General features: G+C 33.9%; 1 protein-coding gene across 4 annotated transcripts in view; it reads left to right on the top strand.

The window, feature by feature from the left end:
- LOC138307818 (angiomotin-like) overlaps positions 1-12,790 on the top strand; it is a 31,914-nt gene extending 19,124 nt beyond the window's left edge. For 3 of the 4 annotated variants that reach the window (XM_069248720.1, XM_069248717.1, XM_069248719.1), the window contains exons 2-14: positions 852-980; positions 1,904-2,570; positions 2,934-3,060; positions 3,287-3,431; positions 5,015-5,052; positions 5,302-5,353; positions 5,749-5,894; positions 6,317-6,463; positions 6,740-6,868; positions 6,996-7,156; positions 7,665-7,888; positions 8,172-8,263; positions 8,760-12,790. In XM_069248720.1, the coding sequence (XP_069104821.1) occupies positions 914-980; positions 1,904-2,570; positions 2,934-3,060; positions 3,287-3,431; positions 5,015-5,052; positions 5,302-5,353; positions 5,749-5,894; positions 6,317-6,463; positions 6,740-6,868; positions 6,996-7,156; positions 7,665-7,888; positions 8,172-8,263; positions 8,760-8,813 (2,049 nt within the window). In that variant the 5' untranslated portion in view covers positions 852-913 and the 3' untranslated portion in view covers positions 8,814-12,790. The remainder of the gene's footprint in view (positions 1-851; positions 981-1,903; positions 2,571-2,933; positions 3,061-3,286; positions 3,432-5,014; positions 5,053-5,301; positions 5,354-5,748; positions 5,895-6,316; positions 6,464-6,739; positions 6,869-6,995; positions 7,157-7,664; positions 7,889-8,171; positions 8,264-8,759) is intronic. The other variant, XM_069248718.1, reaches the window with a different exon arrangement.
- Positions 12,791-15,556: the final 2,766 nt, after the last annotated feature.

The following is a 15,556-nucleotide window of genomic DNA, read 5'->3' as shown; positions in this document are numbered from 1 at the left end:
ATTCAGTCTCATAGCTATGAATAACTATCATATAAACATATAAGATTCGATCGACTTGAAATTTATTCTAGTGTTGGGCCAGGGTTGGATGCATGATCAGCTAATTCTGATTTAGATAACACTATAAGTGGTTTACATGTTTTCTGGTAGAGTCTCTCGGCATTCCTCAGATGTCTGTGTTTAGAGCTGCTGTGGAAAGCATCACATGCATTGCAGCTAAAATTAAGTCGTTATGGCTAAATAACAGGTGTGGTAGCTTTTACTGCAATATTACATCTACTAGCTGGCATATGCTGATCCTAGACTTGTTTAAAAATGTTTTACCCATGGTAGTAGAATTAAGTGTCTCCATTATTATGCAAGTTATTCCTTTTGTAGACTTGCTAAAGTCCATATTTATCCTATATTCAATTTGATTTTGTAGACCTGTTTTATATTATTCCCTTTTGTTGACTTGCTGAAGATCTAGACCATAATTTCCCCTCTATATACCTTTGGTAGACTTGCTCAAGTCCATGATTTACCCTATAACATTCCTGTTTGTAGACTTGCTCAAGTCCATAATTTACCTTATAACATTCCTGTTTGTAGACTTGCTCAAGTTCATATTTACTCTATATAATCCCTTTTGTAGACTTGCTCAAGTCCATTATTTACCCTATATAATCCCTTTTGTAGACTTGCTCAAGTCCATAATTTACCCTATATTATCCCCTTTTTTTTTACTTGCTCTAATAATTTACCCTATGTAATCCTTTTTGTAGACTTGCTCAAGTCTCATATTTACCCTTTATATTCCTTTTGGAGACTTGCTAAACCCATAATTAACCCTCTATAATTGTCTTTTGTAGACTTGCTCAAGTCCTATTCGAGTGATGAGTACTTGGTAGTAAGTGACCCTGACCAAGGCTTGATGATGCAGTCCCAGTATAGAGATCCTCCCCCGTACCCCGGCCACAGTAAACAGATGGTTCAGCCTGGTAAGTATAGCAGAAAATAAGTTGTTTTAACATTAACCCTAATCTAAATATGTACAGATTATCTGATTTCTTGTCATACAGATTATCTCATTTCTTGTTGTAAGATAAATATGTTGCACTTACTTGCATACACTTTTATGAAGTAATTATTAATCCTTGTAGAAAAATGCTAAATTGAAATTTATGGCCCCATGTCTTAACAAAACAAAAAAATAAATGGACTATAAATAACATGAATAATAATCGTTGTGGAAAATGTTAAAATAAAAAAAATAAGGCCTCATGTCTTGAAAAAACGGAACAAAAAAAAAACAACAAAAAAACTAATCAAGTTAAAACTTAAGTCACTGAATTATGTAACTTATAATTAATTAATTCAGTAAGATTTGTGTGGTGACATTTGGTTTTGTTCATTTGTTACATTTATTTAAAATTCAAACTTGTGAAATATTTATTTCCATTAACTATACACTCCTTAATGCAAATGTACAATAAAAGTACATATATACACCAGGCATGCACTTTATGGATGATCCCATACATTCTGTGTTAGAATTAATGCTGTGACACTTTCAAGATATCTTGTATTGATGGATATCGTAACACCACATCCCGTATTATGAGTATTAGGTGGCCAAAATAGTTTTATGACACTTCCGGTAGAGATTCTTTATACTACAAGTGAGGTTTAAAATCTGATATTTCCGGTAAGTTATACTTTAAAAGGTATCTTCCATTGTTGTATATCCAGACAGAAGATCAATGAAATGAAAAAAAGCTGTCTGGGAAATCAGAGTGAAAATTCCAAAATGTAAAATGTGCTTTAAAATTTGACAATGTTTGAATGAAATAAAAATATAAATCGTTCTGATTTATAGAATGACAATCACTTATTTGTGGCATTCTTCATTTGTATTGTGCAGGTCTTCGTCAAAGTTTCTCTGGGAGCGAAACAAGTACGGATGTTTCGGTTTCGTCCATGGAAAACTTGTCATCTTCGCAGCGACAGGAACCGCAAGGGGAGGAAACTGCGGCCCCTTCGTATCATCATCAAACTGAGTGTAGCGAGGAATACAGCATTATGGCACGTCTTGCACAGGACTCTAAAACCCAACAGAGTGGTATCCCTTACTATGGACAAGTACCGCACCCCACCGATAATCGTGGTTACTTAAACAGTGGTCCTTTCTACCCATGGAGTCAACACCCCCATCTCCTCCCCCAGGGACAAAAAATCGGGGAGTGTGGGGGACTGGGGGGTAAGGACGTAGGAGATTCGCATTTGTGTTCATTATCGGTAGCAAATACAGACTGGGCGTTTACTGGATCAAATCCACCACAAACATCAAATCCCAGTTTGCAGGCAGCATATTTCACAACGTTAACGCCCCCTCCGCAGTATCCCGGAGCGAACGGGTTATACGAAAATATGGACAGAAGTAAAATGAAAAGATCTTACGAGACTGTTGAATCGGTGGAAATGAAGTCTTGTCATTCTCAGCCGGATTTACATCGGTACTGGGAGTCACATAGTCCGGAAGCGTTAGCGGCACAGCTTCACACACAGCTACTCCCTCCCCACAGACAGAGGTGATTATATGTGTTACATTATATACAGCAGGATAATTTTGAAGTTTTATATTCTCACTTGTTTTGCCCCTCCATGAAATACGTGGCATATAATGTTATCCGTATGTAAAATGTACGTTTAGCTATTGTACAGGTACCATGTCTCATCCTGTCATGGATCGAGTCTCTCAATATTTGTCTTACACAAATTTCTAGTCTTATTCACTAATTGTTAGTGGACAAATAATAAAAAGTGAAACTTAAATTACCCCAAGACTATTCTACATAAAAATAGAATTTCAACGTATTATTTGTTAAATTATAATTATAAGGTTTGGAAGAGATCTTTTCAACTCTGACGTAAAATTAAAAATTGTTTTTCAGTTCTCCTGCTACACACGAACTGAATCCTTTAAGGACGACAGATATGGTTGAAATTCTTACAGAGGAAAACAAGCGATTACGAGAAGATATTAATATATATTGTAAAAAAGTCTCCAAACTTCAAAAGGTAAGAAGGCCCGGGCACTTGCATTTTCTACCTGTTTCAAAACTTAATTAATTTACCAATTAGTGCAAGATATAAACTTAATATTTGATTAATTTGTAGTTATAAGTTATTCATCATACCTTATTGATATTATGCAGATACAGCGGAGGTTCAATTCAATCGTTTTTCAAAATTTATTATTTCATGTACCATATATACATTTTTCTATCATTTGTTTTGTTTATAGTTTGAGATGGAAATCCAGAAAGTTCATGAGGCGTATGAATCTTTAGTCCAGTCTTCGCAGAAACGTGAAAAATTAGAAAAAATGATGAAAAAACGACTTGAGGAGCAAATACGGAAACTACTGTCACAGAACAAGACAATGAAAGGTAAATAATTTATCTCCTAGACAGAGTTTCCTTGTGTTTAAACATTTCAAAAAGCTAAAAATATTACCTATACGCATAATGTGAAAATGATACATCCTAACACCTGCCTCATTTGCATAAATATTTGGTGACAGCTACGAGGTATGTAATAACAGGTATGAAAATCACTACCTGTCTTACCTAACATTCCATTGTGGTTTGATCTAACCATTGTGGTGGATTATTTCACTTTGGTTTTAAGGGTTGTTAGGGTCATATCCGGAATGTTACATATTTTGCCTATTGTTTCCTGTAATTATCATATATGATTATTTAAAGGAGAAAACAGAAAGTGGACTCCAGTAGCTTCAACTGGAATCGTAGGAGGAATGATAGATAGATAGATTTAATTTACTTCTAAACAAATACAAATGGGTTAACGTTATGTTCTTACATAGTCTGCTAATATAAATCACTTTTAAAGTATTTTTTGTCCAGATTAAATAAGATATAAAGTGGAGGGAAGTTTAGAAGGATGTTAGACTCTCCGTTTATAATATATCAGAAAGGAATTAAATGAAACTTGACAAAATCAGAATGAAAGGAAATGAGGTTTAAAAGTTGGCATTTCATTTATAAAGAATATATGAATTAGGTAGAGTAACAGGACATTGAATTGGAAAGGAATGTCTAGCGTATTATGGCTGTCACACATGAAATGTCACGCATGAATGAACTTGCGGTGAGGATCGGCTTGACTCTCTTTTGTTGTCTTCGGTTACTCCATTCTCGTCTCTATATAATCGTTAGACTCTTTTGTGTAACAACACGACTAACTTGCGATAAGGATTTTTGCCTTTGAAAAACAACGCTATCTGGAATGTAGACCGGAGCCCAAGTCTTCAGTAAAATTCTTTAAAAAGAATGAATTGCTTTTCCTTTGTGCTCCATTTTATAAAGAGCGGTATTCTACTGTTCCGTAAGAGGCAGATGTTTTTTATACCCCATTAACCCTGAATGTTAATGCAGGGCGGCTCGGAAGTAGATTCTTTGAACTTTTTTTTTTACCCAGATTTTTAAAAAGGTTTGATATTTTTAGTCAAGTTCACTTAGTTTTACTCTACTTTATCAATGTTAGCTGAAGAATCATATATTTAATTTATTTTGGTCTATGAATCATATTACTTAGAGTTACTTAATGTACCCAGTTATACAAGAATTGAATAAACATTAAAATCCAGTAAGCTTACAAATAACTACCTAACCATGTGTATTATATACACAGTGTTTACCCCGAATTCTTTTGAGCCGTTTAAGACATTCTTATCCAGTGAGTGTACAGCTGGGTTTGATGTCAGTGTAATCGCTATCAACAAACCTGGCTATTGTGATTGTGTACAGGTAAACTACTTCCGATTGGATTGTTATTTCATGCGTATGTGATTAATGTACGTGTGTGTACTGCAAAATAGATATGGTTAGATGTCATATGTACTTCATTCATACTGCATAGTTATGTGTAATAGCTTATAATGGCTTATATATTTACAGTAAAATTAAAAAAAGAAATATTTATTTAATTAAGATTTTGTTTTTATTTTCAGAAAAATTAGAAAAATCTAGTCACGGTTCTAATAGCGAGGTGAGTTTAATATTGTTGAATGTCTTACTTAAAGTTAATTTGAAGTAAAGAAAACAGAAATTTATAAGAAAGTTTGCAAGATTGAATAAAAGAATAAATACAATAAAAATACAGTGGATGACCTTATTAATTATGATATGTATATACCTGTGAAAATATATATAAGCGGACCTTATTTAACCCAGGTCTTCTGTCTATTTATGTGTTATTTTTGCTCATTTTAAAGTTTTTTCATTCTTTTATTTCCAGCCAAATCAAGGAACAGAAAGAGAGGAAGGTACATCAGCTTTGTTGGCAAAAAGTAAGTTTTCTCATTGATGGTCTTTTTTGACTCCATCTTAGATTGTCTAACCAATATCGTTTATGATAGCTGATAAATACAACCTTGTCAATTCAAAATGGATGATCACTGCCCGGCAAGGCTAATGTCATACTGAATACACCTCCATCAATTCAAAGTGGAAGATCACTGTCTGGCAATTTTAATAATGTACTAAATACAGCTCGATCAATGAAGAAAGATTTTCTTACCATTAATTTCGTCTATTTGATAACTTGTATTATACTAATATAAGATGATATATTTATAGATAAAGTATTTATGATTTGTTTTCGCTATGCATCAGGCCTTGACATGTAAACTTTGCTTTATGCTGTAGCTTTTATAACTTTTGAAATTGATATTTGTGTTGCCAGATAAGGAACTTCAGAATCAACGTGATCGTTTTGAGCTCGAGGTCGCTACACTCCGTACAACAGTTCAAGGTCAAAAGGATCAGCTGGACATTTTGGATGCAGCATTGACCAATGCCCAGTCCAATGTGGTCCGACTGGAGAAGGAGGTAAGATACAAAATAAATAACAGCTGCTGTAACAGTGATATATATATATATATATATATATATATATATAGTTGTTAATTCTGGCTGGGCTTTTAATTTCGCTGCATTCACGAATCTGTCCAAATTCACGAAAGTTAATATCTGACAAAATTTATCAAAATCTTTGGACATAAAACAAAAAAAATACCAAACTAAAGTTGTAAATATACTAGCAAAACCATCAAACCTGCTTTGGTTTTGAGATTATAAGCTGTTACTTTTTTCTGTGGAAAGCGGTAGTGCAGGTTGTAAGCCATGCCGGTATGCCTTATTTGTATCTCTTTCGAACTTGGGAGTGAAAATAGGTTTCAATAGATACAATTCTATATTATTCTCTGTATCATTAAAGCCATTTGTTTAACGATTGATGCTATTTGTCACAGTGTTGTGTCAAACAACTCCAGATGGAGAGACTTGACCAGCTCCAGCGAGCCTTTTCCTTACTACAAGCGACGTGTGAAAAGCGTGAACAAATGGAGAGTAAACTGAGAACAAATCTAGAGAAGAAATTAATCAAGTCACAAGAGCAGGTAATTAGAGAAAGATATAATATATCTTTTTTAGAAAATTTCAGTTATCTCCCTTGACAATAAACTCTGCATCTTTATAGTTATCTCCCTTGGCAATAAACTCTGCATCTTTATAGTTATCTCCCTTGGCAATAAACTCTGCATATTTGTATTTATCTCCCTTGACAATAAACTCTGCAATTTTGTGTGATAATTCACTTTTACCTGTAATTTTCAAGGATTTTGCATAAATCTTTAAATGTTCACGATGGTTTAATGTTTGTTTCACCTTGACAGACCGGTACCCTTCCGAAAAAAGAACCTGGAAAAGAAACAGCCTCAGAGATGAATAATATTTACTCCCTACAGCGACTTCTAAACGAGAAAGAAGCAAAGATTTTGCAGCTTGAAACAGAAGTTGTTAAGGTAAATACAAAAGAAAGAATTTTTTTCTTCTTATTTTGCACTCGTTATTATTGCAGTTTCAACATTAAGAAAATTTTGATTATTGATTCTTTTTAATCGGATTTTACTTACTTTTTATCATTTTTAGTGGGAGCAGAAATACCTGGAGGAGAATATGCGCCAGTTAACTTTACAGAACCCTGAACTTCAGGAGCAGTGGTCATTCGACTCAGAGCGAGTTCAACTTCCTCCTAAGGTTGGGCCTGTGGAGGAAGTATTCCGGTCACAGATCACCGAACTCGAGTCAAAGTAAGTTAATATATATATTGGTCATGAGTGAGTTGATTTGATTAAAATTGGATCATATTCTCATCACGGTTCACTGAATTTGATTTAATCCCAGTCACCATATTCTATTTACAAATCATTGAGCTCAAGGCTCAAGTTACAATGATTCAAAGTATTCTGGTCAAAGATTGTAAAATGTCAACCAAGTGTGTCAACAAAATAAATGTTTTTCTTCTAAGATCATGTTCAAGTTACTATATTCAAACATTGTTTTCATTCACTCAAATCGAGGTTAATTTATTTTAAGAATGCATCTGAAGGTAATTATATTATTTGCTTCTTATAAGCTGCATGCCTTCAGCTGAAGTTAGGACTTGATTAACTAATTCACCCCTGAAATTTCATAATGGACTGTTCCAGTCTTTGATTAAGAAGAGATTGAATGTGTCTTTAGGGGTTAATGAGTTAAACCCATCTCAACTTTGTGAGCATGTTCCTTATTTTTATATTTCCCTTTTGCTCCTGCTAGGGTTAAGTCCTTGCAGACACAGCTTGCGGAGAAGGACGCCATGATTAGAGTATTTCAGCGAGCACCAATGACACGTAGTAGCAGTGTACACACTCTAAACTACTGTACTCCTCTGCACTCACCCCGCCCTTCCCTCATCGCCACAGGAACGCTAACACGCCAAGGGAGCCAATCAGATTCTAACAGCTATCGGGATTTTCCTACAACTTGTCACTTCAAAACAGGTACATATGGTCATCAAGCTTTGTGTAATTTTATCAAAGAAAGCTGAAAAAATTCTTTCTTAAAAAGTTCAAGATCTGTAGAAATTATTGATGGAATAAGAAATTAAAAATGAATGAATGAAGCATCAACAGACTGATTAGAATCGAGGTTGCATTTGTCTGGTGAGAGAGAGAGAGAGAGAAAAAAAAAGAAATCTAACACTTTGTCTCACTGTTATTGACAATGGTTTGTGTGTGTAGAATTAAGAAATAGAAATTATTATAAACATATTTTGATTTACAGGCAGTACTAGTGCCTTAGAGACAGGAAGAAAATTCTCCCTAGATGCCGAGAGTTTGACTGACTCTTTCGTTCAGCCTTGTGACAAATCAGAGGTAAGTTTGATCAAGTTGATATGAAATCAAAGCATCAACAACATTACAAACACAAATCATTATTGTTGCTTTGTTAACGCATTCACCCCTGAAATTTCTTAATAGACTGATCTAGTCTTTGATTTAGAAGAGTCTAAATGTGTCTTCAGGGGTGAATGAGTTGTAAAATGTAATCAATAATATTAGCTCACTCCTGTAATGATGTAGCCTCTGTAGTGGTTTAGTGTGTAAAGGGTCTGGTTCAAAGGTCAAGGAACTGGTTGGTTCAAAGGTCAAGGAACTTGCTGTAGTGTGATGGTTTTTTTCTCTGGGTACTTTGTCTAGATCCTCAAATTTTAAAGTCCAACACATTCTTAGATAATCATAGTTGCCTACAAATTAATCATACTCAAACAGAATAGCTTAGTAATACTTATGATTATTTTTTGGTGAAAACTGCATTTTACAGGCAGATACTGTTCTTTATTTCATGTTTATGTTTTTGCTTATTTTTCAACAGGATAAAGATGATTCATCGGAAGATGAAGGGGACAAAGTTTGGCAGGTATGAGGACGCAAAAGCCCCACTACAAAGTTCAAACTCTTCAAGCCCTTGTGACAAGACTTGAAGGAGAGAAGAATGCAGTTCTGAGGAAATGCAAATCTGACTGCAAATTTGATTCTCCAAGCCTAAGCCTAGTCTTGAAGGAGTAAAGAGGACGTTATTATACAATATGCAACCATGACGACCTGATGCCTCCGAGTCTTGATTCAAGAGATATATTTGCAGATGAAAGATTAAATTCTTTCCGGTGTTGTGAATAGATAGGGGTTGGAATGGGAACGATTTGTGAGACCTGCCTTTCTGTGGTGCCTTCAGGAATGACAACAGTTGTTCTGGGAGGCTGGTGTGGTTTCTAGTCTAATGTTGTGCAGCCATATTTAGACTTTCGTAACGTGTGCATAAGGAATTGACATTTCTCTATAGTTACCATAACAACCTGCCTGGCGGAAGTGTCTTCCCCGATAAGTTAGCTTTGGCTTTGTGGCAAGCAAACAAAATTGAAGTTTTCAATGAACATTATTTAGTTTGAAAACTTTTTGAAAGAGATCTGGTGACACAAGCGATGAGATGTGAAATCATCCTTAATCTATTAAAAGGATTTGTCGAGCGAAGACAAAAGTGAATGGCTTTTGAATTCAGGATATAGATCATTTATTTATTCGAATATTGTAACCTCTGTGCTAAAAAGTGCCAACACATCAAAAAACTAGTGTGTATATATGATTCTTTGAAGTCTTTTGTAAAAACAAATTTGAAATTTTCATTTTGGATAAAAGTTTCATGTTTGAAAATCTGTAGTAACTGCTGTACCATATACTTCTTCAATTTATTAGCTATCTATTAGCTGTTAGATATCTATTTGTTAATTGAAAAATCTTGATCATATTTAGTGTTTATAATCAATTATTTTTCACAATTGATTTGTGTCTATTTTTCAGTTAAAAAAAAGTCAAAGAAATGAAAGTACATACAGGTATGAAGATTTTGCTAAAAATATGAAACATTATTTTTTTGAAAAAAATGGAATTTTCGCAGGAGAATATCATCATATCCTGATACCGTAATACACCCATGAGATTTCGTCAGATTTTGTGAGATTTCGTGAATGTTGTAATAATTGTTTTGTTGACCACCTTTATGCGATTTATCAAAATTCTTTGATCAATATTGCATCTAGACTCGTATTGTTATTGTTCAAAGGTAGTCTAGGCTTTCGTTAAACTTTCGTTAAAGGGAGATAATCTCCAGGATATAAAGTAAATCAGGTCTTCAGAACAATTTTCACAACACAATACTGTGAGCATTTAAAGCTTAAGCATTCCAGAATTGAATGGTAAATTTTTTTATAACATATTTTACTTTTTCCCTGAACCATTCAGCAAGACCAATTTACTAAAACTTGGAACAAGTTGAACTTGTTTCAAACAATTAATGTTCTTAAAATTCCAATTTTGAAGCCTTTTGAAATGCCATATTTGGATGAGATCAACATATATATTTACCCATTATTCAAAAGATCTAGATATTAGTTTGATGTTAAATTACAGATTCGAAAATAAGAACAAACTTTCAAACCTTTCTAAACCAATTCTTTAGTTGTCCAATACCATACTACACCAAGTGTAGTAATGCTGTTGATGTTTATAATTAGTAATTCACATTTTCAAATTATACTACAAATGAAATAATCTACAGAAGAAAGTTTTTCACAAAAAATCACTATATATTGTTTTACATATATGACTATTATTTAAATTTGAAATTCTTTTCGATGACATAGAAGATTTGTATTGTTATTAATATTTTTTTGTCAGTTTGATTATGGCTATATGACATATTGTATAAATCATGCTGTAAGGAATGAACTATGGCCTTTGAACTTTAAGGTTTCACCTTTGACCTTTGTTGATATTAAGCAATATAGAATTCACTACATTTTTAAGCATCAAATGACATTTGAATTGACATGTTATTAATGTGACAAGAATTTTTGATTGTTTTCATCGTTCAGATTTCTGTATTGTCAACATGTTGTCATATATATATATTTTTACCGCTCCTTCCTACACAAGTCTCAGCATTTTCATCATTTGACATTGTGTTCATACTCCTCAAGGTCGCTCAAATTGAGTGTTGATATTTCATATTGAAACAGAACTGGGAATGTTATCAATCAACGCCTTTTCTATATATGTTGGTATTTTTAGTGGGTTCGTTGCTAGAGTATTTGTTGTTTTGTGCTGCATTTTCTCAACAATTGGCTACTATTAGTCCTAACCTGGATCACAAAGTCAATAAAAACTTGAGTGTTATGTGAAAGTTCATTTCATGTTTGCATTGAAAGTAATGTTGATATGTACTATTTTTTTTAGACTAGACCCCACGGGTCAAAGGTTAACCTTGGTAACCATGGAAACGGTTCACTGCATGATGTCTAGTGTTATACAATGTTAATGAACAAGTTTTATAGTGTTATTTGGGGGAATATATTCACTTGTTCGGACCTGTTGATTTTGGTTTCATGTGCAATATTAGAATACTAGGATTTCAACAACAATGTGTGGTGCTAATGGAGTTACATTTGTTATGGGTAATGAATTGTCATTACCTGATGAGTACTGTTGCATTGTTATATACCGTATTCGACCCAATAAGCGCCCAGGGCGTTTAAATAATTGAAAAAAATGATAAGGTGCTAATCAGACAAAATTAGTACAAATCTATACAGTTTTGTGTAGTTTTGGTCTTATTTATGCCTGGGCATTTGAAATCGAGCCCTCAAAAAAGGGTAGGGGCACTTATAGGGACATGGGCGCTTATTGGGTTGAATACGGTTTTTTAAACATTACATGTACAAGTCTCCTTGATATGGTTCAGACCATATACATATTATACGTTGGAACATTTCCAGTTCATAAAATTGTTTTAAGAATTTACAAGATTTGTAACTACCAGACGAGAAATTCTATACCGATGATTCACAACTTATTTATGTGTTAAGCTTTTCAAAATCAATGATATGTAACATGTTCGACAACGTGCGATTTTATCAGAACCACCACCGAAGGTTAGATTATCGAAATACTTTGTTTAGTTTGGTTAAGAACCGTGACAGATTTGTAAAGATGGGCAAACGTACAAATATTTGAGAACAGATAGAAATTAAACCCTAAAAAATGCAGTGACTGGTGCCAAATACCTTGGGGGTTTATTTTCTTTAATGATTTAAAATTCTAATCTGTGGAAAAGCCTTATTAGGCATTGTCCTAACTAACAATATGATCATATCGGCATGCCTTAATAATGATCTAAATAGGGGATTTGTTATACATTACATATATTAAAAAATTCTATTCATGATCATGAATATTTTTTTGTTGCAAATTGTTTTGTTAAATTTGTTACATCATTCAGATTTGACAAATTTGATTTAGAATTTCGGAAACAAAATCACACAATGATAAAATGGTCTAGTAGTGGCGAAAAATAATTTTAATTGAAGTAAAAAAAATATTTTTATTTAAATGTGGAGGTTTCCTCTGACAATGTTTGCAAGTCTGGGACATATTGCTATTGTATAGTGTGTATGATAGATAGAATGTGTAAGGAAATAGTGAGGAAAGAGAAGATAGAAAGAAAAAGGAACTGGAGAAAGAGAAACATAGCTGTGTGTACAGTAGAATTAATTAAATATTTATTTATTATATATATATAGGAGTTACCATTGCGGAAACTATTCCCTCATGTTGTATATATTCACCTGTGTTCAGGTGTGCGAGTCTTTATAAACTTAGGTTTAGCATTTTTTACGGCTACCATTTTTTATAACCCCGCTAGGCTTACAAAGACTCCCACACCTGCTGACAGGTAAATTTTCAAATGTGCCAAGATTTTGTACAAAATACCTTTTCAGCTGGTCTGTGATCATGTACATATTTTGTTGATAATTTGAATGACTTCAATAAACTATGAATATTAAAAGATTTCAGTCTTATTGTCTTGTTTATCCAGGAAATACATAAACATAAAAGGCATTACAAATAAAAACAGCAGTGTAAGGTCTGTAACATCACTGACGAGTCCTAGAAGGACAAAACAGTTGTATATAGAGGAACATATCAGCTGTATGGTGTCCGCAACACCACTGACTACTCATATAAGGACAAAACAGCAGTATGGTGTCTGTAACATCACTAACTAGTTATAGAGGGACAAAACAGCAGTATGGTGTCTGTAACATCACTGACGAGTCCTAGAGGGACAAAACAGCAGTATGGTGTCTGTAACATCACTAACTATTTATAGAGGGACAAAACAGCAGTATGGTGTCCCTATTATCACTGACGAGTCCTAGAAGGACAAAACAGCTGTATGGTGTCTGTAACATCACTGACGAGTCCTAGAAGGAAAAAACAGCTGTATGGTGTCTCCAACATCACTGACTGGTAATATAGGGAGAAAACAGCTGTAAGTCTATAACAATAATCAAATTCATTGATGTCGAATTCAAAACAAATAGATACGTTGCATTTTAACTTGTTTACACGACGATATTTGTCCTAAATACAATACTCAGTGGAACAAACTTTCTTAATATTCCAGTGCCGCGCACAATGGAGTGTCTTATCCTCATCTTGCTTCTGCCATTACTTTCTCAGCTGACCTTCCCAGCATTTGGTAAAGCTTCCATCATTTGGTAAAGCTTCCATCCTCTATACGTTCTTACTTGATGTTGTTTACTTCCTTCTGAATCCTGATCCATACTGCAGATATGGTACCGATCATATTAGAAATGACAACTGGAGTTAAACGACTAGGTGTGGCTTTGAAGACAAATACATAGCCATCGATAACGTCTGTTGCCAGAAACATATAGATTGGCGGCAAGTCAGACATTTTACACCAACGATCATACAAATAAAACATATACTATGATGTCAGGAAAAAAATAACACTTGAATTGTTTCCGTTCAGAACGAGAAACAGTTTTTTGCGGAAGTTGGTCACTTAATTTGGCTTCTTGTGTGCGACAGGGATCAATCCTTAGGTCGGGTCTATTTTACACTATATAAATGACATTCATGAGATCTCCTACCTTCAATATTCTTGTTTTCAGATGATAATGTGTCATGTGTATTTTATGGAATTGGTGGATGATTTGGCTATGCCGCAGTGTCACATATGCGACCCCGCCATGCGAAAAGCGACAATGCGACAAAGTGCCAATTGAATAATGATATATATTGTGTTTGTCGCACGGCGCGTTAACGTTGTGGCTCTTCGCTTGGCGCACTATAACATGGCGCATCAGCGCTCCATTTGCATGCTTTTCGCTTGTCACACTGTCGCTCTTCTCATGACGGGATCGTCAATGCAGCATGGCTGAAATAGGCCACCATAGTTTAATGTCTGTTTTAATTGTTTATCTATTTGTTTAATTTTTGTTTTCTTTGAAAGAAACAACCTTATCAAAAGTCTCAGTGCGGTATGGCTTGCTGATATGATCAATCACGTGTCGTGCATGTACATCGATACCTAATTAATAGGTTCTGATGGTGTTTTTTGTACATAAATTAGATACATTATATTTTTTCTCACTGTGGTGTTCGAAGGTCATATTTCGTCTTGTAATCAAATTCACATTAAATGATTATGATTATATTTTAAACAAATTCCAGATCTAATACAAAAGTGGTGAATATATTGAAATAAATATACCTCTCTGGTACGAAGACATCGGTTATTATGTAATACTACCAGGGTTGTTCAACACCATACTAACCCCAGCAAAGGTCCATACATGATAATTTGTCCACGGGAACACGTTGACACGTGTTTCGAATGGTACCACGTACGATCGGTCAAGTTTTGTCTGATCATGTTACTAATCTTATACTGTTGTGGAATACTGATCAGAAGTGACTGGAATGTTAATACTTTCGTAATCTCGGATTTGATACATGGAAATCATGTACTTTTACCCTGGACTGTCTTATCTTTGACATATAAATACATCTTAATCGTACATGTATACACTCGAAAAAGTGCATGTCAGAATTATAATCTGGAATTTCTTTTTTTTTAATTCTTTATATATTTGTAATTCACAAGTAATATATATACATGTACATGTTAAAGAATCTTTAAAATATATTTAATACTATATTGTACACCTAGTGTCCCAATAGATATTTTCAAAAATATTACTACAAATTTCTTTTTTCAATTTTCTACAGAATTACTACTTATTCATTTTGATCTGATAGGGATTTTTTTTAAAGCTAGGAACTTTCAGATAAAATGCATGGGGATTTTTTAAAGCTAGGAACTTTTAGATAAAATGCATGGGGACTTTTTAAAGCTAGGAACTTTTAGATAAAATGCATGGGGATTTTTTAAAGCTAGGAACTTTTAGATAAAATGCATGGGGATTTTTTAAAGCTAGGAACTTTTAGATAAAATGCATGGGGATTTTTTAAAGCTAGGAACTTTTAGATAAAATGCATGGGGATTTTTTAAAGCTAGGAACTTTTAGATAAAATGCATGGGGATTTTTTAAAGCTAGGAACTTTTAGATAAAATGCATGGGGATTTTTTAAAGCTAGGAACTTTTAGATAAAATGCCGTTAGAAAATAAATCTCGATTGTAATTCATTCTCCATTGTATATGGTTAAAGGTGGCATGACGTTAACAACGCGAATGACCAACGTATTTAGATATTTTAAATTCTTAGTTTGGCACCCTAAGG

The sequence above is a fragment of the Argopecten irradians genome, chromosome 14 (genome assembly GCF_041381155.1).
Source record: "Argopecten irradians isolate NY chromosome 14, Ai_NY, whole genome shotgun sequence".
In the NCBI taxonomy this organism is placed as follows: Eukaryota; Metazoa; Mollusca; class Bivalvia; order Pectinida; family Pectinidae; genus Argopecten; species Argopecten irradians.
This window is presented reverse-complemented; position numbering and strand designations above follow the sequence as displayed.